Below are 21,360 nucleotides of genomic sequence, written 5' to 3'. Positions count from 1 at the left end.
GGAAGTTTCTGCTCATACCGTAGTTTTGAAACAGATGCACGTCATTAACCAAATTTTAATTATCTACTATTTCTTTCTTCTCAGGCGTACAGTCTTTCGTGTTTGTAAATTAGGGACCAAATTAAACTCCCTGTATAACTCTCTATGTAACGTCTGATTTCTTGACCAGCAAAAACAAACAAACAAGCAAACAGACAGATTGTACCTTAACTTTTTTAAAGGTGAATTCCGTTAGTTTTTATATTCTCCCAAGAAAATGTTGTGTGGAGGTAGGGGGAGGGGCAACTCTTTTTATTATACAATTTATTACATAGTAAATTCTAATATTTAAATTAATAAGAAAAAGTTAAACATATTTTAGTAAAAGTGGCGGTATTTTTTAACTTTCCAATTAAATCATTACCAAAAAAGGGATTAAACTAAAAAGGAAATTATTTTGCTTTACAAAACGTATTTAGTATGTAGTTATTTTTGTGACAAAGGTGTTCGATGTGTTCTGTAGTGTTTTAAAATTCTGAAATTTATCTTGTTGACTTTTTTTCAAACTATAACATGTAAAGGCGTATAATCTTTTATGCACGTATGATGATATACGGATGTGTATATGCTGATATCGATGTACACATCTTTGTCGATAAAGTCTGTTAGTGGATATTGTCTTATAATGCAAAAACTTGACCTTTTTCATTTCAAATATATTTTCATTAGAGAAATAACTGGTTTGTGGCAATTTTTTTTACGCTTGTGTCAAAGAAGATGGGTGAATAAGGCGTGTAAACTGCCTATATGGGGATATATTAGATACTTTTAAAGGTATATGTGGCGTATTTTTTCATGCTCAGAAATATTTGATTGATTGATTTATTTCAATATGTTATATAAAGATACATCTTCACAATAAATTACGCAGTTTATATCAATCAGATTAAAAAGATATAGAAATTAATAAAAGAAATTTATAATTATTTTCGCGTCCACAATAAATACAGCATTTGAATAAACCCCGCCTTAAATCGGCCACGTGAAACCACGCTCAGTCTATCATAACAACAATGGCGACGACGAGAAGTATAGGTATACCCTTAATACCGTTAAGTTTGACAGATTTGGCCAAGAAAAAAAAAGGGACAGACTAACAAGGATATGAACAAAGGGAAGATTGTCATCGGAGACCATGTAGATTGATGGAATAGGAATTAAATCCGAATTAACATAAGTTTTTATCATGAAATTGTAGGGGTTTTGCTAGTCAGGTTCGTACGTGCTCCATCTGTTCCAAGTCTTTACTTTATAAGTTATGAACCAGTCCACAAGTGGATTTTCGTTTAGAGAAATTTTTGAATAAAGAATCAATAAACACTCTCAGTACATGCATCCCTCAGGAGAGGGGGTATTCACTCATTTTACCGTTTCGTTGATGCTTAAATAGTGTTTCATCTTTATTACACATAATGAGCAATTTATATCGTTCTACATTAAAGAATAACGGAATAATAATGCTTCTGGTACCATCTGATATAAGAATTATCTAATTTAAGACATGAAAAACGTGATTCTACTTTGTAAACAAACTGTTCTTCCATTGTGTATTCAAAACGAGGTTTTCCTGCACTCATGCGCAGTGGCGTTACAAATGGCCGATCACATTAATATTCATCAGACGTGTAGCAAAGTTTAGAGACAAATAACTAAAGAAAGAACATGTTTACGGGCCTAGAGTTTGTGAAACGTCTAATTATAAGAAGCATGATGTATATTTTTACTAAAACTCATGTCAAAAATTTTACTCCAAATACGCCACATATAACTTTAAATTAAAATATGATCAAATCTCATAAATTTTTTCTAAATTATTGAAAACAATATATATTTACCATAACATCGATTTATAACCTTTAAATGTGTTAAATATTTAGAATAGGTTGATTTAAACAGGCGTATGCGTGTCAAAACCTCCAAATAGTGTCATTTTTAGAACTTCAATGCCTTCTCTTTTATAGAGTGGATCTAGGCTCCATATTTTTGTCATAGTCGATATAAGGTTTTAAAGGAAATCAAACCGATTTAAATCAACCAAAACGTGGAGAGATAACCCACTTTACTTTAAAAACGTTTAAAGACATATACCACAAGTCCTTAAATTCATAGTTCAAATTTCTTTTTAGCATTTAACAATGAAGTTTGTTGTAATTGAAATGGCTCAGTGGTTAGAGCACCAGACATTAGGTAACATTATAGAGCTAAGGTTTTTAGTTGTGGGTTCGATACATGTACCAACAAAACTTTAGAATTTTTTTTTTATCGTTTGTTAAAATGTTCAAAACTGAATATAGTTAGAGATTGTGCTTTTGTAAACTCCTAATATAACATCATCTAGTATATTTGGTTGGGGAAAAAAAATTGAATTTTTTTTTACGACAAAACCAAATGGCTATCTTGTTCCCCCCATCTTCTTTGTTTCTTGTTTTAAAATTATCCAGCGTTTTTGAACTTTGTACTAAGAACCAGGCTTGGGGTAATGCTAAATGTAATGGTAATGCTTTGCAATGCATTACTTGTTTTCAAAGTAATGCTAGTAATGCGTAATGCTACAAAATTAGCATTACAAGTAATGGTAATGTAATTCATTACTTTCCAAAATCTAGTGTAATGCTGGCATTACATGGCATTACTTTGCATTACTATGCTTATCTATGATGTTCACTTTGAAAAATGTGATGAATACATGTAAATGAATAGTTGAAATTGAATTTGACTAAATTGATTTTTTAAGAAGAAAGAAATAATTCTTGAGATAAAAATGTTTTAATTGTATTATTAAAAATAGATTTTTAAAATTTTATTTTTGAATTGTTAATATCACTAAATATAACAGCACAATTTCATAACATTTTTAAGAGTGTTGTTATTAAGAGTTTTTAATCATTTAAACAATTTACTCCAATTAGTTTGCACTTCAGTAAGAAATGTGTCAACAACACACTATGCCCCCAGGATAATCTAAGTATCAAAACAATCTATTGTTATAAGAAGTGCTAAATATCCCAACCCCCTTCCCTTCGCTATGTCCAAATAGAATAGGAGACGGACATGCACCTTTAGAAGCAAAATGAATGCACTGTCCATCCATGATGAAAATCACTGTCACTTCCAATATTATAACCCATTTGAAAATAATTTTACTTACTTATTCTCTCTCTCTCTCTCTCTCTCTCTCTCTCTCTCTCTCTCTCTCTCTCTCTTTCTCTCTCGTATATTATGTACACTGTACATTAGTTTGGACTGATAGAAAATACAAGATTCATGTATTTTTTCTATTATTGCACTTAATATATCTTAAGATAAAGATTGTCAAACAGTACTTTTCAGTCCAAGCTTTGGCTGCTCCGGTAAAACATTTATTTAGTATAGCTGGGAAGACTACTAACAGGATGCAGTTAAAAGATGAACCCTTTGAAACTTCCATCATAAAGTGCAACAGCAATCTTTTGTCTTAAAGTGTCCTCATTAGAAAGAAATACATTCAAATACAGTATCTTAAGAAATATAACTGGGAAAAACCATCTGTTTATGAATTATAATACAATTAAGTGTCCAAAATTATAAAGATTTGTGTAATCTGGGGAAAAATCTCTATTTAGCTTTTGATAACCGCAACATTATTCCATAAATTGTTTTTTGTTAGGCATGTAATTCTGTGTCTCTATTTTGTATCCTACACTGTATCATGCCAAATGTCTAAAGATATCATTTTACTTATGTAATATGTTGTTCATAATGCCACAAGATGATTATATATTGAGCAAATAAAGAATGACTCTTGTATAGTCATTGAATGTGAACCTGATACTGAGCATGAACCTGTAGATATGTTAAAGAGTGTTTTATATTTGAAACATTTGCAAAAACTCTTTATTAGTTTTACATATTTAAAACAAAGTAATGGTAATGGTAATGCATTACTTTACTCATGTAATGGTAATGTAATGCATTACTTCAAGAAAATTAAGTAATGGTAATGGTAATTTAATGCCCAAATTCATGAAGTAATGGTAATGTACTGCATTACTTAACAATGTAATTCGCCCCAAGCCTGCTAAGAACACATTATATGTCAGGGACGATCCAAAATTTGTTAAAAGGGGGCATAAAATGCTGAAGAAATGAAAAATTTTGACACGAGTTCAGAATTGACCCGATGATTATTTTTCAGCGTTAAATATTGAGACCAAAGGTGTTGAATAAAGACCCTAGTCCGTTGAAAACTGACCTGCAGCGTGGAATTTTGATTCTTGAAACCGGTGTTGTAGAGCAGTTTCTCCCCATAGTAGCTCCCCCCCCTGGAAAACCTGCTATATCATGGAAAACCTGCTATATACCGTAGTAGCCGTTTCTCCTTAGGGGGGCGGGGGGGGGGGGTTACTATAGAGTAGTTTTTCCCCATAGGAGGGTTTTGCCTTCACTTTTTGGTTCAGTTTTTATAAAAAATTTAATGGAAACCCAGTAAGGATTAAAATCAAATAAATTTATAACACCCCAAGTATACATATACCTGTAATCGTCAGTACATAATGATTTTCGTTTTGTCGATTTATTGGGGGTTTTTATAGACAATGCTGAAACTTGAACAACGCATCATGGAACACATAGAACTTAATTTATGTAATTAGATGTATTTGATAAATCACTTTTGACAAGTTTGACAAGATATACCTATTATGCATAACCCTAGCTGTGTTCTAAAGGATCAATTGTCTATTACAATTGAATTGACCTATAAGGCCGGTATTGGTTTCTGTCTTTGGAAATAGCATATCTTAATTTCAAGCCATACACATTAAACTCTTGAGTTCTAGTTCTCATAATGCAAAGTGACTGGAAAAAAAGTTTCACAGTCTTTGTCCAAGCAGTATGAGTATGGGCGCCTTTTTTTTTAACTTTATTATCTTTAAATTTTATTTTCAGTTTACTTTCTATAATACGATACCTGTACTTTTTATTATACGTTTATTTACAACAAGGGACATAATAGCAACTATCGAAAGTCTCGCGTGACGAGATTTTAAAAATCGTTTTATGCATCTATTGAAACATTAACACAATATCTTAAAAAAATTATGAATGTTTTACTTTACTTCATTTCCGTATAGAATTATAATTACGATGATGTAATTCTAACTTATGCCGTGTCCCCAATGACGATAAAAATCGGGTATACGAGTATTTTTTTTCCTCATTCAGTTTTGAACATGATAAATCAAAATTTATGAAACAGATCCGTATCAGCAAGAAGAACACATTCATTTGCTTTAATCAGTAGCAATGTTTTTACAAGATTTTTTTAAATTTTGTATTTGAACTTATCTATTCCACAACAATTGTACGCGATGTGGTCCTTAATGTGGAAGGATAAGGCAAAATTTGCAATTGTTTTCAAAACGTACATGATATTTTCTGAAGTAAATGTAAACGTGGCGGTAAAGACGTTTCTAATCCCGTTTTACAAATAATTTCTTTGGAGATGATACATTTAATTTCGATAAATGTCATTGTGTCGATACTGAAATAAAGCCCTACAGCTTGAACAGGATCGAATGATAAAATATTGTCAGTTATTCATTTATAGAACTAGCAATTGTTGTCAATTGTCTAACTGACCCATCTACATTTTTCTCTGATCTATAAACCTACCTACTGCATTTTTGCATAAAATGTCACCAATGCACACGTTCTTTGCAAAGAATTAATTGCATCTACTTTGCAGTACTTATCCCACAATTGTACCATTTCCTATAGATGCTCATTCTGGAAAGGCAACCGCAAAATTTTTGCAGGGCATGATTTTTTTTACGTGGCACCTGTTTCAGGTAACACAGAGTTAATGATTCTTGTATTCAAACAAAGCTTGCTTAAACTAAGGTATAGTTACGGTTGAGTGCTTTCTTTTTCGCTATGTTCAATGATTTTTAATTTTTTAAAACATTTATCTTTAGATGGTCAACAAAATAACCCTAAGATCTTCCTAAGATTTTAAAATATGATTTATCTAATAGCTATAAATTATTATTTAGAAAAATCCATGCATGCATCCTTTTAAATTTGAGTATTTCCCCATATTTTATATAGAGTTCTTCCTCCAAAGGAGATCAAAACAGTCTAAAAATGGCCAGGACCATCAAACCCTCTTAATAAGAACAATTCTTCTATTGGTTTATATGGTTACATGAACTAAATGTACGATTATGTCAAGGAATATCCTCTTTCTTATAATTGACGAAATGTGTAAATACAAAATTTACAATACTTCATTATTTTTATTTTTATTTTATATTAACACTTACCCAGTGAATGGAAACTCTCAGAATTATTGTACATTTTTCTGATGTGTGTAAATACAAAATTAACTGTTGTATTTGATATTGTGAATTGTGTTCTTACACCCAATAAACTGTATTTTTAAAATATTGTCATATTCATCTGAGTAAATTTACAGCAAAATAAACGGATTTTGTATACATGTACATTAGTTTTGAAACATGCTGCATGTACACTTCCATGCATACTCATTCCTTTGCAATGCTACATGTAAAGTACAGGCACGTAGCAGCAGGGGGGCAGGGGGGCCTCCCCCCCCCCCACACTTTTTATCACAGCAACAAATTTTTTAAAATTTACATATAAAAATTGAATTATCATGGAGCTGCCCCCCCCCCCACTTTTTTGGAGGATGTAAAAAAATTGGTATGAAAATAAGGAAATAAGGATTGAAATTGAAGTTATATACTATCCCCCCCCCCCCCTCCCAACGGATTAGGATTTTGAAGATTTGGGAAAGTCGTTTTCTTTTTTTTTTTTTTTTCGCTTGTCAAGATTTTTTGGATGAGTCTGCCCCCCCCCCCCCACTTTCAAAAACAATGTTACGTGCCTGTAGTACATGTAACTATCAATATTCATCCCATAAATCGTTATATTTATTTTTTTTTGGTAGTTTAAAGTACTATATTAAACGATTACATGTTACATGTATATACTATAAACATGTATGATGAACAAGATTGAAAAAAATACCCGGTTTATGCATTAAAGAATATCAACATGTAGCAACTTAATTGTAGTACAGTTTGACGATTATGCGATTTTTCTTCAATTTAATTTATTAAATAAGTTTTTCTCAAGCAAACAGATGATTACATGCATAAAGGTAGGTATTAGGTGCAGTCCTTTCCTGTAGACTTTTCAGAGTTTGAAAAATTTCGTCAATGAAATTGTTATATTAAGTGCTTCAGAATGTCAGACATCCCTTTGTCATAACCACGAAAAAGTGTCTGAGAGTTTTAATTATATGTTTATTTATTTAAATTACGTAAAACAAGTTCCAGTTCAAAGACAGTTCAAACCTTTGCGATTGGGGTCAATTCTCAAAACAAGATTTTCAATGGACGCAGGTCATCAGAGATAAGAAAGAAATTCCAGCTGTTAAAATTAAATCCCGGGTATAAATTTCTTGCCTTTTGGTATCAATATTCAACATTGAAAAATTTTAATATCCACTGTGCAAGTAAATTCTTAAAAAAAATACACTACTCACACGCTAAAATAAATCGTATCATTTAAATTAATTTACAGTATTAACAATAGAATTAAACCATTTTACTTATTTATTTGGGAGAAATTAATTTAATTAAATTAAAAACTTTCGATTAATTTGTTATTTTGTATTCATTAATATTTGTCTTGAAAATGAATAAGTGCATAAAAATTAAACATCTAAAAAATAACAAAATATATATTAAAGGTCTCCAAAATGATCACGAAACATAAAATAAAAAATTCAATGCATCACCGTCAGAAGCAGGAAAACCCCGATCTAAAAATAGAATCGGTAGGACAACAAAATAGTCCATTAAAATGAAAAAAAAAATTATGCAATCAATTAACATAATTCACAAAATATCATTAATTATATACATCAAAACATCTTTTATTAAATATAAAATAAAATATTTATGAACCTTTCGAAACAAATCAGAAGGACTATATTTTTATAAAAAAAAACCTCACGCCTAGTTTAGACTCCCTATTTAGCAGTATGATAGGGTCTACTCAGCGCCCTGGCGCTAGAAATCGGTGTTAATATTGCCCCTTTTGGGACCGTGGATCTCGGGGGGACACCCGTGCCCCCAGGAATCCGGTGTCCCCTGGGTGTCACAAGTCCTAGTTTGGGCGCTAGGCGCTCAGTTTAGACTCCCTATTTAGCAGTATGATAGGCGCCAGAAATCGGTGTTAATATTGCCTCTTTTGGGACCGTGGATCTCGGGGGGACACCCGTGCCCCCAAGAATCCGGTGTCCCCTGGGTGTCACAAGTCCTAGTTTGGGCGCTAGGCGCTCAGTTTAGACTCCCTATTTAGCACTATGATAGGGTCTACTCAGCGCCCTGGCGCCAGAAATCGGTGTAAATATTGCCCCTTTTTGGGACCGTGGATCCCGGGGGGACACCCTTGCCCCCAAGAATCCGGTGTCCCCTGGGTGTCACAAGTCCTAGTTTGGGCGCTAGGCGCTCAGTTTAGACTCCCTATTTAGCAGTATGATAGGGTCTACTCAGCGCCCTGGCGCCAGAAATCGGTGTAAATATTGCCCCTTTTTGGGACCGTGGATCCCGGGGGGACACCCTTGCCCTAAAGAATCCGGTGTCCCCTGGGTGTCACAAGTCCTAGTTTGGGCGCTAGGCGCTCAGTTTAGACTCCCTATTTAGCAGTATGATAGGGTCTACTCAGCGCCCTGGCACCAGATATCGGTGTTAATATTGCCCCTTTTGGGACCGTGGATCTCGGGGGGACACCCGTGCCCCCAAGAATCCGGTGTCCCCTTGGTGTCACAAGTCCTAGTTTGGGCGCTAGGCGCTCAGTTTAGACTCCCTATTTAGCAGTATGATAGGGTCTACTCAGCGCCCTGGCGCCAGAAATCGGTGTTAATATTGCCCCTTTTTGGGACCGTGGATCCCGGGGGGACACCTTTGCCCCCAAGAATCCGGTGTCCCCTGGGTGTTACAAGTCGTAGTTTGGGCGCTCGGCGCTCAGTTTAGACTCCCTATTTGGCAGTATGATAGGGTCTACTCAGCGCCCTGGCGCCAGAAATCGGTGTTAATATTGCCTCTTTTGGGACCGTGGATCCCGGGGCGACACCCGTGCCCCCAAGACTCCGGTGTCCGCTGGGTGTCACAAGTCCTAGTTTGGGCGCTAGGCGCTCAGTTTAGACTCCCTATTTAGCAGTATGATAGGGTCTACTCAGCGCCCTGGCGCTAGAAGTCGGTGTTAATATTGCCCCTTTTGGGACCGTGGATCTCGGGGGGACACCCCTGCCCCCAAGAATCCGGTGTCCCCTGGGTGTCACAAGTCGTAGTTTGGGCGCTAGGCGCTCAGTTTAGAATCCCTATTTGGCAGTATGATAGGGTCTACTCAGCGCCCTGGCGCTAGAAATCGGTGTTAATATTGCCCCTTTTGGGACCGTGGATCTCGGGGGGACACCCGTGCCCCCAAGAATCCGGTGTCCCCTGGGTGTCACAAGTCGTAGTTTGGGCGCTAGGCGCTCAGTTTAGACTCCCTATTTAGCAGTATGATAGGCGCCAGAAATCGGTGTTAATATTGCCTCTTTTGGGACCGTGGATCCCGGGGGGACACCCGTGCCCCCAAGAATCCGGTGTCCCCTGGGTGTCACAAGTCCTAGTTTGGGCGCTAGGCGCTCAGTTTAGACTCCCTATTTAGCAGTATGATAGGGTCTACTCAGCGCCCTGGCGCTAGAAATCAGTGTTAATATTGCCCCTTTTAGGACCGTGGATCTCGGGGGGACACCCGTGCCCCCAAGAATCCGGTGTCCCCTGGGTGTCACAAGTCCTAGTTTGGGCGCTAGGCGCTCAGTTTAGACTCCCTATTTAGCATTATGATAGGGTCTACTCAGCGCCCTGGTGCCAGAAATCGGTGTTAATATTGCCTCTTTTGGAACCGTGGATCCCGGGGGGACACCCGTGCCCCCAAGAATCCGGTGTTCCCTGGTGTCACAAGTCCTAGTTTGGGCGCTAGGCGCTCAGTTTAGACTCCCTATTTAGCAGTTTGATAGGGTCTACTCAGCGCCCTGGCGCTAGAAATCGGTGTTAATATTGCCCATTTTGGGACCGTGGATCTCGGGGGACACCCGTGCCCCCAAGAATCCGGTGTCCCCTGGGTGTCACAAGTCCTAATTTGGGCGCTAGGCGCTCAGTTTAGACTCCCTATTTAGCAGTATGATAGGGTCTACTCAGCGCCCTGGCGCCAGAAATCGGTGTTAATATTGCCCCCTTTTTGGGACCGTGGATCCCGGGGGGACACCCGTGCCCCCAAGACTCCGGTGTCCGCTGGGTGTCACAAGTCCTAGTTTGGGCTCTAGGCGCTCAGTTTAGACTCCCTATTTAGCAGTATGATAGGGTCTACTCAGCGCCCTGGCGCCAGAAATCGGTGTTAATATTGCCCCTTTTGGGACCGTGGATCTCGGGGGGACACCCCTGCCCCCAAGAATCCGGTGTCCCCTGGGTGTCACAAGTCGTAGTTTGGGCGCTAGGCGCTCAGTTTAGAATCCCTATTTGGCAGTATGATAGGGTCTACTCAGCGCCCTGGCGCTAGAAATCGGTGTTAATATTGCCCCTTTTGGGACCGTGGATCTCGGGGGGACACCCGTGCCCCCAAGAATCCGGTGTCCCCTGGGTGTCACAAGTCCTAGTTTGGGCGCTAGGCGCTCAGTTTAGACTCCCTATTTAGCAGTATGATAGGCGCCAGAAATCGGTGTTAATATTGCCTCTTTTGGGACCGTGGATCCCGGGGGGACACCCGTGCCCCCAAGAATCCGGTGTCCCCTGGGTGTCACAAGTCCTAGTTTGGGCGCTAGGCGCTCAGTTTAGACTCCCTATTTAGCAGTATGATAGGGTCTACTCAGCGCCCTGGTGCTAGAAATCGGTGTTAATATTGCCCCTTTTAGGACCGTGGATATCGGGGGGACACCCGTGCCCCCAAGAATCCGGTGTCCCCTGGGTGTCACAAGTCCTAGTTTGGGCGCTAGGCGCTCAGTTTAGACTCCCTATTTAGCATTATGATAGGGTCTACTCAGCGCCCTGGTGCCAGAAATCAGTGTTAATATTGCCTCTTTTGGGACCGTGGATCCCGGGGGGACACCCGTGCCCCCAAGAATCCGGTGTTCCCTGGTGTCACAAGTCCTAGTTTGGGCGCTAGGCGCTCAGTTTAGACTCCCTATTTAGCAGTATGATAGGGTCTACTCAGCGCCCTGGCGCCAGAAATCGGTGTTAATATTGCCCCTTTTTGGGACCGTGGATCTCGGGGGGACACCCTTGCCCCCAAGAATCCGGTGTCCCCTGGGTGTCACAAGTCCTAGTTTGGGCGCTAGGCGCTCAGTTTAGACTCCCTATTTAGCAGTATGATAGGGTCTACTCAGCGCCCTGGCGCCAGAAATCGGTGCTATTATTGCCCCTTTTTGGGACAGGAACTTCGGGGGGACACCCGTGCCCCCAAGAATCCGGTGTCACCTAGGTGTCACAAGTCCTAGTTTGGGCGCTCTAGGCGCCCTGTATATGATTACTTTTTTCAATCAGGATCGGAAAATTCTGATTATATAGTCGATAAATGTAAACAAATTTCGTTATTGCTGAGTAGCTTATTGCTGAGTAGCTTGACTCTGGTAATCTTTTGTTTTGCCCAGGCTAAGTCTTGTCTACCCATTTTATTGTATGCCGAACCCGAAGCTATTAAACTGGTTGAACACGCCTTTCCTTTATTATTATTTTCGTAATAACTCAGATTTGAAACAGAATTAGACCTTAATTTTTGCAATGTATATTTTCCTTCTCATAAGGATAATTTATGCTAAACTACGTTCAATTGGAATCAGTAGTTCTTGAGAAGAAGATTTTTAAAAATGCACCCCCCCCCCTTTTTCTACAGTTTCAAGGTTTTCTCCGCTTTGAATACAGATCGGACTTTTATTTCTGCAATTTGTATTCGCCCTCGCATAAGGATGCTTTGTGCCAAATTTGGTTAAAATTGGATAAGCGGTTTTAGAGAAGAAGTTCAAAATGTAAAAAGTTTACAGACGGACAGACGGACGACGGACAAAAGGTGATCAGAAAAGCTCACTTGAGCTTTCAGCTCAGGTGAGCTAAAAATGTGATCAATAAAGCTCACATGAGCTTTCATCCCAGGTAAGCTAAACACTTTAAAGAAAGTGTTTATTCCATATAAGTTATGAGGCATAAATTAATACACTCACCATCAAGGAATTTATTAGCGTGATCACTTTCATTCCAAACCTTTCCTTGTCTGGATATAAGTGACAGTAAATATTCAAGACAAATTGATTCCATAAGCCTGTTCCCAGCTTTTTTAGATATCTGAAATAAATTTTGCTAAAAAGTTTCAATCATAAATCAAACATCCGGACCAAACATTGATGGAAAACCTATTTTAAGTAGCTATACGGGAAGGGGTAGAAAATTAAGATTTTTAACAAGAGGCCCAAGGGCCAGTGTACGCTCATTTTAGGAACAATTTGTATGATAAAATAAACTTAATGGAGTCATAATGCAAACTATCTGGACAATGTCGTATAACACACGTAGATCCTGTATAGATAAAAATCCGTTTCCCCTGGATATTCTTATGTTTATAATCATTAGTCCCTTTTATAACAAGATGATTTTATAGTCATATCACATGTTGAGCATTGCAGTTCTCAAAAAGATCCTAAACAATTGTTTCCACATGTAAATATAAACCTATATCAAACTCTGAAGCCCTTGTGACCCCAAAGAATCCTCCAGGGGCCAACGTCTAAACAATTCTAAAAAATCAGCATTATGCCAAAATGCTTGCATGTATAAATATATCCTAATATTTCAGCTTTTGTAATTAATTTAAATGATTTCCTTTGTAAAATTGAATCCCTAATGTGGACCCATCCTACTTCTCAAGATTTTGATTTGAAAAAATTTGAATGTATATCATCTGAGGTTGCTTTCACTAAAGTTAGAGCTTTTCTAGACAAATGGTTTTTCAGAAGGTTTTCTAAGATTTATTCCTACATATTCCTTTACAATTTTTGGCTACCCCCTACTTTCCTGGCTGATAAGTTTGTGAGAAGAAGGTTTTTAGAGATTTACTTAATATATTTGAAAAGATTCACTATATATATTCCTATGTAAAAACTTGACCCCTCCCAAGTTGTGGCCCTATCCTACCCCGTGGGTCATGATTTTCACAATGTGGAATTTACACTACATGAGGATGCTTCCACATAAATTTCAGGTTTCCTGGCCCAATGGTTCTTGAGAAGATGATTTTTGAAAAATCCTCAAAAATGTTCATTAATTCCTTATTATCTCCCCTTAGAAGAGGGCGTAGTCCTTAATTTTTTACAACTTTGAATTCCCCTTATCTATGAGTGCTTTGTGTCAAGTTTGGTTGAAATGAATTCTTGAGAAGATGTTGAAAATGTGAAAAGTTTATGGACAGACAGACACACAGACAGACAATAGACAAAATGGGATCAAATAAGCTCACTTGTAACTTGAGCTTTCAGTTTAGATGAGCCAAAAAAATCTCACTCTGCAGATGGCCTATAGTAATCATTCTGTCCAATTCTGCTGAACATGTCAAGACATATTTAGATAATGACCCTTGCCCCTTGGGCCATCCCAAACCCAATGACCAAGTTTCTTGAAAATCATTGCATCATATGCATTTTTTGTTCCTAATGTATTATGATACACCAAAATGCTAGGTAGGCCATGACCCTATGGGATTGTTCTGATCCCCATTAAGCAGAAAAAACATGAAATATCGTGAAAAATTTTGATATCCCTACCGCTAAACTACATACATGTATATTCTTATTTCTAATTTATTATGAATCATCAAATGGTATAAAGTACCCCCCCCCCCCCCTCTTCTGAACTAGGAAATGGTGATATATTTTGAAAACGAGATCCCCATCCCTAAACTATATTCATTTAGCTCTTGGTGTCATTGAGCATCAAATGATGTATAGGTTGTACCCTCTTTGAGACACCCTGACTTTCCCAAACTGGAATAAATCAAGTATCGCATCTTATTCATATGCAGTGTTTGACCCATGTAGGCAATTCCTTGCTGAATGATGACAATTCGCTTTGATTCGAACAGTGTATAACTGCCCCAATTACATATAACACTTTGTTCACATTAAAGATTAAAAAGCAATTTACAAAATATTTGTGCATCTAGAGAAAAATACAAATTCAGAAATAATTTTGCTACTGCTAAAAATTGTAAGAAAATGTTCTAACTCTTAAGAACAGATAAAAGGTTTAATGAGGGTGGAGGATAAACATTGCATTATAACTATTTATTATCAAAATGTTGAACTTGAATATTAGCAATTGATCCCCAGGGAGAAGATGATATTCCTCTGCAATATTTCCTAAAGAACAACGATAATGCAATTATCCTCAGGAAAAAGTGAATCTGTTTTCATCCTTCGAATTACCCCCACGACAACATTGAAATTTCAGAAACCTTATTGCGCATCTATAGAACATCCCCACACATATTCCAAGAGAAGATTTGTCTACTGTTGAAAATGTAACAGGAGTTCAAGGAATCAGGTTTTTCGAGAAAAAATATCATTTTGTACCTATTATTTAATACCCAGGACTACCAAAGAATTTTTGAAACCTTTTTTACAAAACAACATAACACCCAAAATCAAACTCCAAGAGTTTAAGTTTGCTGGTTTAAAAGATGTAAGTCAATACAGTTAGAGAAAGTAAAACATCGCAAATGGATGGACCACGGTAACAACAATATACCCTAACTTTCTTCAGAATTATGATATATTATCCATAATTATGACCATCAAAGAGCACAAGATTAAAATGTGATGTAACAGATAATGTGTGAATATTCAGCTTTATGACACTTTATATGTTCAAGCAGCTATGGATAAAAGTGAGCTATGTAGATTCTTGACTGTCGCATGAGATGATTTTCTTTGAAAAAGTTAGAGACAGCCTACATGATGTCCACAATGAGGTCTAGATTATTAATATTGTTTGTTTGAAAATTACATTTTTGGAAGCTATCATATACTTAAAGAATCTACTTACGTATTTGGTTGGAGTAATATAATCAAAGTAATGAAGTACTGAAAGCCGGGCTTTTTTGGTGTGTCTTTATGCATATTGTGTAGTAAAGACTGAAAATCTCTCTCTCTCTCTCTCTCTCTCTCTCTCTCTCTCTCTCTCTCATGCTTTTAATGTCGGCATAGCATCAGTGAGCGACCAAATTTTTGAGCGGCTATAAACAAAAAATGTCTGCCTAGTAGAAGTTAAAAAGTTCAACAGTTGCTGCCTTGAATTTTGCAACAAGCATTATATATTCAATCCCCGTTTCTTCATCGCGCAGCAAAGTAGTTCATGGAAATTCATGCGCATTGTATGTGTCCAAAATGCATAGTAATGTTTTAAAAACACGTTATTAATAAGAAAACTAAAAAAGATAGACAATTCATTCGAAATTTCAAAAAAGAGAAACAAAATGCCAACACTTTTGACAAAACGTGGCTCTTTGTGTAACTATTTGGTATAGTGGTAGCTTTACCTTGACGCTGTTTGGTTTTTTGTTTATTTGTGCTATTTATAGTAACATTGGTGATTTGCCTGCCTATAGCCAGGACTCTGCCTTCAGCAGAGCCCGGCTAAAAATGATTGCTATAACAAACTGACCTCTCTTAACTCTTTTTTTTCTATCTTTGTATCGTAGTGCTCTAGGACTTCCTTTGCTATCTCAGATATTTCTTCTTCCATCTCAGGCTCAATAACATAAGTGTTAATGAATTCTTCTAAGATAACTTCAAGAATAACATCATCAACCTGAAAGAAAATATTTCTTTTAATTCAAAATTAACAAGCACTCAAAGAGTATTGCATAAGCAATTCACGCTCCTTACCGGGTTGTTTCAATATATTTTGTTTTATAATGGTGGCCCCACCGTATCCCCTGAGATTATGATTTAAACAACTGGAATCAACACTACATGAAGATGTTTCCATAAAAGTTAATACTTTTCTGGCCAATTTGGTTTTGAGAAGAACTTTTATTTTTTTTTTATTCCTATGTAAAAATTTGACCCCCAATTGTGGCTCCAACCTACCATCGAGGATCATGATTTGTGCATGCACCTATACATGGGAATTTTTTACACCTTAGTTACGTATTTAGGGATTTTAAGGGGACAGAAGTCCGAAATTTTGATCTTCAATTTCTCAAAATAGAGAAAATTTTTGAAAAGAAATATTAAACACAAGATGCTCAAATTAATGTGGTTAACAATTTGCAACCAAAATTCTTTTGTTAACCGGTCCCTAAAAGGAGTTATAGGACCAGCCCCTAAAACGATCTCTTCCAGATATCTCGAGAATGGTACACAATTTCTACATACTTGCTGAACAAAATGTGTTTATAATGACAAGAGCTTTCATTTGACATCTAGAAAAAGAGGCTAGCACTTCAAATAAGGGTCCGAAAAGGTTTTTAAAGTATTTAAATGATACCTTTAAACTGTGAAATATTTTGTTATACCTGATAGAAGCAATTATGTTCAACATGTTATGTACCTAGACATGACAATTGGTTTACTCCTATGTTACCTAATACCGGTAAGGGATTTTAAGGGGCCAGAGGTCCAAAATTGTTTTCACAATTTCCACAAACCGGTAGGGGACGTGTATTGCTTATGCAATACTCTCAGAATGCTTGTTTATGCAGCTGCAAACACAAAGAATTCTGATTTTAACGATATTAAAGAGTAAATGAAAAAAGATTAATATACCATTGCTACAAAGTGATGCTGTTTTGGTCTCTTAATTAAAAAAAAGATAATTATATGACTGTCATTGAAAAAAGGCGTTCTTTGTGATCTTGTCTATTTCATGAAATAGTTTTATTGTTGGAAAATAACATTCAGTTATCAAACGGCAAACATTTTAAACCCACTATGTTTAGTGTACATTTTCATAACCCGGGCTGAGGAGATGCCGAGCTAGTGGACAACCGATTCGCTGTAGTCTAGGACACATGCTTCTAGTGTTTATACGTTTTCACATATTTGAATGTTCGTTGATTCTTTGTTAAATTATTTTCATTTTCAATTATACTGGTTAACGATGCATCATACCATTACTTTAAATCATATTGCGTAAAATAAAAGAAAAAAAACTGCCATCAATGAATATAATACAACGTTTTACAGTCGTTCAAGTTGAAATGTAGTTACATTCACCTGTGTCTATTTCTGACATTTTGCTGCTGAGAATGTAATGCATTTCACTACCCATTTCAACAAAATATAGGCGATATCCACAACATGATTATTCCAACACACACATCTTAAGCATCTGTAATAATTCATTTGGCTAATAAAACATAAGATTTTTTATGAGTTATGAGAGAGAGAGAGGGAAAAAGACAGAGAGCATGAATTAAGCAGATCGAGGGTAGTAAGTAAAAGTTGAAATATATTTTAAAATTGTTCTAGGGCAGCGTAAGTGGTACAATGTTACATGTTTGCAGTAGGTGCGGGCATGATAAAATAACCATATTAAACAAGTTGAAGTTTTATTTACTTTCAGGCCGTAAAAATATAAGGGTCACACTCTTGTTTTAACCTCTTCTCAATGGTGGTCTCACCGGACTGGTCTGATTCATTAAAAAGCATAATCATTTTATTCTAGCTGCAATAACGTAGCCCTCTCCGACTTTTTATATCTGATGTTTACTGGAGAGGGCTACAATTCCAGAGGATCTCCGTAATGGTGCCAAATTAATTTTTTAATGCGGCTGACTTCGATCTGAAAAGATCGTTTTTATATCTGACTTCCTTTAGATAAAATGATTTTTTAATTCAGGTCGAACAAACTAACCGTATAGTTCTCGCGTGATTTTATGGGATTAAGGCCTGGAGTTTTTATGGGCTTGATAACATGACTGTCAGTGTAAATAAGCGAGATCTTACCTCGTTCTGTCACTAAAATATCATTTAGGGAAATGGAATATAATGGTAAATTCATATTTACCGCGTTAATTATGTTTATAATAGGGGAAGTCCTATATTCAATTCAAGATCCGCTCCTTAATTCTCATTTGCTGTCCCAAATTAAAACCGATCAAGATCAGTAAACATGGCGGACAAATTCACTTCCATTGTTGACATACATGAAAAATAACCAATATTTGGACTATACTTAATATTTTTTAATTAATTTATGCCATACACAACTGCAATGTGTGAGTTCAGGTAAGAAATGCAAATGTTATTGTCATTTATTTAGAATTTGAACCAAAATTGATGTGGTGGTGAATCACTCCTGCACTTGCATTATTACGGAGATCCGAAGTTGAAGCCCTCTCCCCCCCAAAAAATCAAAGGCCGGAACGGCCACAAAGGCGTCGAACAGACATTTTCTTTTATATAGAATGATATCAATAACTTGAATTTCTGTTAATTTAATAGTGACTTCGTATTTCAAATAATTTTAGACATAGAATAGAGATGTATATGAATTATGTTTTGTGCTGCTTTAAAAACAGAAATAAGTTTATTTTCTTATAAAATAGGTATTGGTGCTTTTACAATTCAATAACTCATTATGGTTACAAAATTCGAAGAAATTTCAAAGTTCAAAAATAAATTATTTTTTTTAAAACAATTTTCACAAGTTCATGATTTGAATACATTAACAGTATGTTCCTATTATAATAACAAAACATACTTTTATTTATTTCAATTCCCATTTGAAACAAGATTCCCTATGGTACAGTTGTTTACAAACAAATCCACAACACGTGCTATCTAAAATGCTCGACCAGACCAACTACATTATCGTGTTTATTTTTAGCAACAAAATCACTACATACGTTTATCACTTACATTTATTTTGGAGACCGTGCCCGATAACAAATAAATTTACATCGCAAATTTTATTTCTATCGGGCACGCTCTCCAATTAAAATGTAAGCGATAAACTAAAATAATATTTAGTGAATTTTTACACCTGATTGTATTCATCCGCCATTTCTTGATTAAGCAAATTTATACTTATGCAATGAGTTGTCAATAACCAGGTAGGCAAAGTTGTTTTTTTTGTACACAATTTAGTTTCATAAATGGAATACGTTTAATACTTTAAGGAACTTATTTCTTATGCGCATTTAAAAGGCGGTGCAGTGCATGAATTTGGACGATTGCCAATCCAGACGATCGCTAGAAGGCTCTCGAGCATTAGCTCGACGCCTTAAAAATCGGAAGAGGGATACGTTATTGCAGTTAATTTTATTCTTTCATTAATTTAATTTTATTTTTTGTTATTAATTATGAAAGAATATATGCGAGTTTTAAAAAAGTGTATGTACATTCGGTGAGTAAACGTTTTGACTGGATTCAGACAGTTGAAGATGGAGTAGAAGACAGATGGTTTAAAATACTGTTAAGTAGATTAGGGAAATTTTCTCAGCTGAGAATGACCTTAGCTTTGTGTACAAAAACACAGTAGCATTGTGCGCAAAGCTCTGTATCTTGCTTATAACTCGAAGCTTGACTCTCAGGTTAGTAAATAGAAATTTGTAAACAACTAAAACAACAGAAAAATGCACTAAAACAAAAAACAAAAACTTATTTTGCATTAATCAACCATAACGTAGAGATCGTACCGAATTACATGTACCAACATAATAAATAGGATTTTATATTGTGTTGTTAAAGCATCAGGTTTTGCGCAGGTACATGTACACAATCAGCTGTCTGATTTACTGGTCTACACGTAAAAATGTTTAATTCTAAAATAAAGACGATGGTTCCTCTCAAGTTAAAATAAAAAGAAACTAAACTTGCTAAACGAAAATCAATACAAGCTAAAACCACCGTCACAAATGGAAATGTCGACGCATTGAAATATTAAACCTCAATTTACTTCACATAAACGGCACAAACATATTGTGGATGTTTCAAATATTCCATTCGCACGTAAACTGTTCCACAACAAGCAAATTCATCTCGGAGTCCGTTCAACATGTGCATGTTCAAGATGGCTTTCTAACATAGACTGGTCCTCTAAACTGGTTTTCGATATGAAATATCGAGCCCGAAGTTAAACTGATTGACCCCCATTATCTCTGTCTAATTATTTTCGTAAAATACTCAATTTGAAACAGAATTAACCCTTAATTTTTGCAATTTTTTTTTATTCCTTCCCATAAGGATGAATTATGCTAAATTACGTTGAATTTGACTCAGTGGTTCTTGAGAAGAAGATTTTAAAAAATGCACCCCCTTTTTCTACAGTTTCGAGGTTTTCTCCGCTTTGAATAAAGATAGGTCTTTCATTTCTGCAATTTATAATTGCCTTCCCATAAGGATGCTTTGTGCCAAATTTGGTTGAAATTAGCCAAGCGGTTTTAGAGAAGAAGTTCAAAATGTAAAAAGTTACAGACGGACGACGGACACAGTGTGATCAGAATAGATCACTTGAGCTTTCAGCTCAGGTGACCTTAAAAGGACCCGAGGGCTCAAAAGTCTTTTAACATTTTAGTCACCCATATAATATCAGAAATGAAAATCTTTTGAAATGCAATTTAGAAGAAAAGATGCTCAAAATGATGATTATTTCAACCTTCAAAATGTCGTTAAAAGGCACCTATAAAGAGATAAGGGATCGGCTAATAAAACTTTCCCATATATCTCAGGAACGGTAATGAATATCGAAACACTTGTTGAAAAAATGTCTTTAAAATTAAAAGACCTTTCATCTAATATCAAGAAAAAGGAGCTGACCTCTCGAATAAACCCGGCTGTAGAACTTCCATGGACATGTCTATTTTTTCCATGGATTCCAGGCTTTTCCATAGAAATTCCATGGAAATGCCTGGAAAACATGGACATAGTCCAGGATACATGGACAAGAACAGACTGGACTTCCATGTACAATGTCCATGGATAACATAAATATCATGGAAAAGGGTGGTAAATTACTGGAAAGTTGGACTTAGATTTTTTAACATAATAATTGAACATAGAAATTTACCATAATAATTGAACTTAGAAATTTTACAAGCTGGAATAACATGGACACTTCAGAAGTCAGTTGTAAATTTTTTCTAAGTCGAAAATTGTGACATTCAATGAATTTTTTTTTTAAAATCTGTAACTTGTTCCACTGTTATTGTATCTAAAAATAGATTTTTGCTTTATGAAGCTAAGTTAACGCTTGTACCCTTTCAAATGAGAATTTACAA

The 21,360-nt window shown here is 36.2% G+C and overlaps 1 protein-coding gene across 3 annotated transcripts in view; it reads right to left on the bottom strand.

Annotated features, from left to right (window-relative positions):
• Window positions 1–21,360, bottom strand: part of LOC128155234 (uncharacterized) — a 228,681-nt gene that overhangs the window by 55,479 nt on the left and 151,842 nt on the right. For 2 of the 3 annotated variants that reach the window (XM_052816843.1, XM_052816844.1), the window contains 2 exons: window positions 15,798–15,944; window positions 12,308–12,428 (listed from right to left, as the gene is read on the bottom strand). In XM_052816843.1, the coding sequence (XP_052672803.1) occupies window positions 12,308–12,428; window positions 15,798–15,944 (268 nt within the window). The remainder of the gene's footprint in view (window positions 1–12,307; window positions 12,429–15,797; window positions 15,945–21,360) is intronic. The other variant, XR_008239583.1, reaches the window with a different exon arrangement.

This window comes from Crassostrea angulata, chromosome 7, assembly GCF_025612915.1.
Source record: "Crassostrea angulata isolate pt1a10 chromosome 7, ASM2561291v2, whole genome shotgun sequence".
Taxonomy (NCBI): Eukaryota; Metazoa; Mollusca; class Bivalvia; order Ostreida; family Ostreidae; genus Magallana; species Magallana angulata.
This window is presented reverse-complemented; position numbering and strand designations above follow the sequence as displayed.